Source organism: Vigna radiata, chromosome 7, assembly GCF_000741045.1.
Source record: "Vigna radiata var. radiata cultivar VC1973A chromosome 7, Vradiata_ver6, whole genome shotgun sequence".
NCBI lineage: Eukaryota > Viridiplantae > Streptophyta > Magnoliopsida > Fabales > Fabaceae > Vigna > Vigna radiata.
Genome location: NC_028357.1, coordinates 12,089,241 through 12,090,197, shown reverse-complemented (window position 1 = coordinate 12,090,197; position 957 = coordinate 12,089,241). Strand labels below are relative to the sequence as shown.

Below are 957 nucleotides of genomic sequence, written 5' to 3'. Positions count from 1 at the left end.
GGCCCAAGAAACCAAAAAATATTTTGTTTCTTTATATTTTTATTTTAGGGATAATTAAACATTTTGCAAACCACATCTTTATTCGTGAATTTAATTAAAGGTACTGCCTTCGGGCAGGCGTTGTAGGGTGCTAACACCTTCCCTCTCGTAACCAACTCCCGAACCCAATCTTTGGTTTTCGTGGACCGTGTCTTATATTTTTATGGTTTTTTCCATAGTTTTCCAGGATAAACTATGGTGGCGACTCCCAAAATAACTTTTCAAATTATTTCTCTTTGGATCGTCGTCCCGTCGCGATTTCGGTTGCGACAATTACAATTTTACAAAAATGAGATAACTGTCAACCAAGATTTTGACTGTAACCGGTGTAGGGAGTTTTACAGGCTATGCTCTTGAAACGCTTTCGACGTTGTCCTTCCTTCTTATCGCTTTCATTGCAGTTATCTCTTCCCTTAGTTGCAAAATCATTGAAAAATTCTTGTTCTATAACTGTTGCGCCTAAAGCAACTTCATCTGTATTTATGTCTTCAAGCAACACACCCTTCAATGCAAATAACTCTTGTTCTAGTTCTTCAATAAGCACATCTTGTTCATGTAAGACATCCTCTAAACCATCATCATTGTTCTCTTCATCTACTGATGCTTTCGAACATGAGACACCTATTTCTTTCCTTGATTTTCCATACTCATCAAGCATCTGCAAATGAATGACAATTACCACCATTGCGTTGTATTAAACCATCCAATTCATTCAAAAATGAATATAACAATGAACAAATACATACCACACCCGTGTCCATTGTAGCTTTGACAAACTTGTCACCTACATTTACAGTCATCCAATGCAAAATTCTTGGGAATTTATGGACAACGGAATTTGAAGGAAGGAAACGATCATAGAACCAAACCTGAGTTACATCATTCAAGTCAATATCGGTGATTTGAAGTAATTCCCAC

General features: G+C 36.9%; 1 protein-coding gene across 1 annotated transcript in view; it reads left to right on the top strand.

Annotated features, from left to right (window-relative positions):
- Positions 1 to 151, top strand: part of LOC106766069 — a 5,800-nt gene extending 5,649 nt beyond the window's left edge. The window contains exon 2 of the mRNA XM_022782714.1: positions 127 to 151. Coding sequence (XP_022638435.1) covers positions 127 to 151 — 25 coding nt within the window. The remainder of the gene's footprint in view (positions 1 to 126) is intronic.
- Positions 152 to 957: the final 806 nt, after the last annotated feature.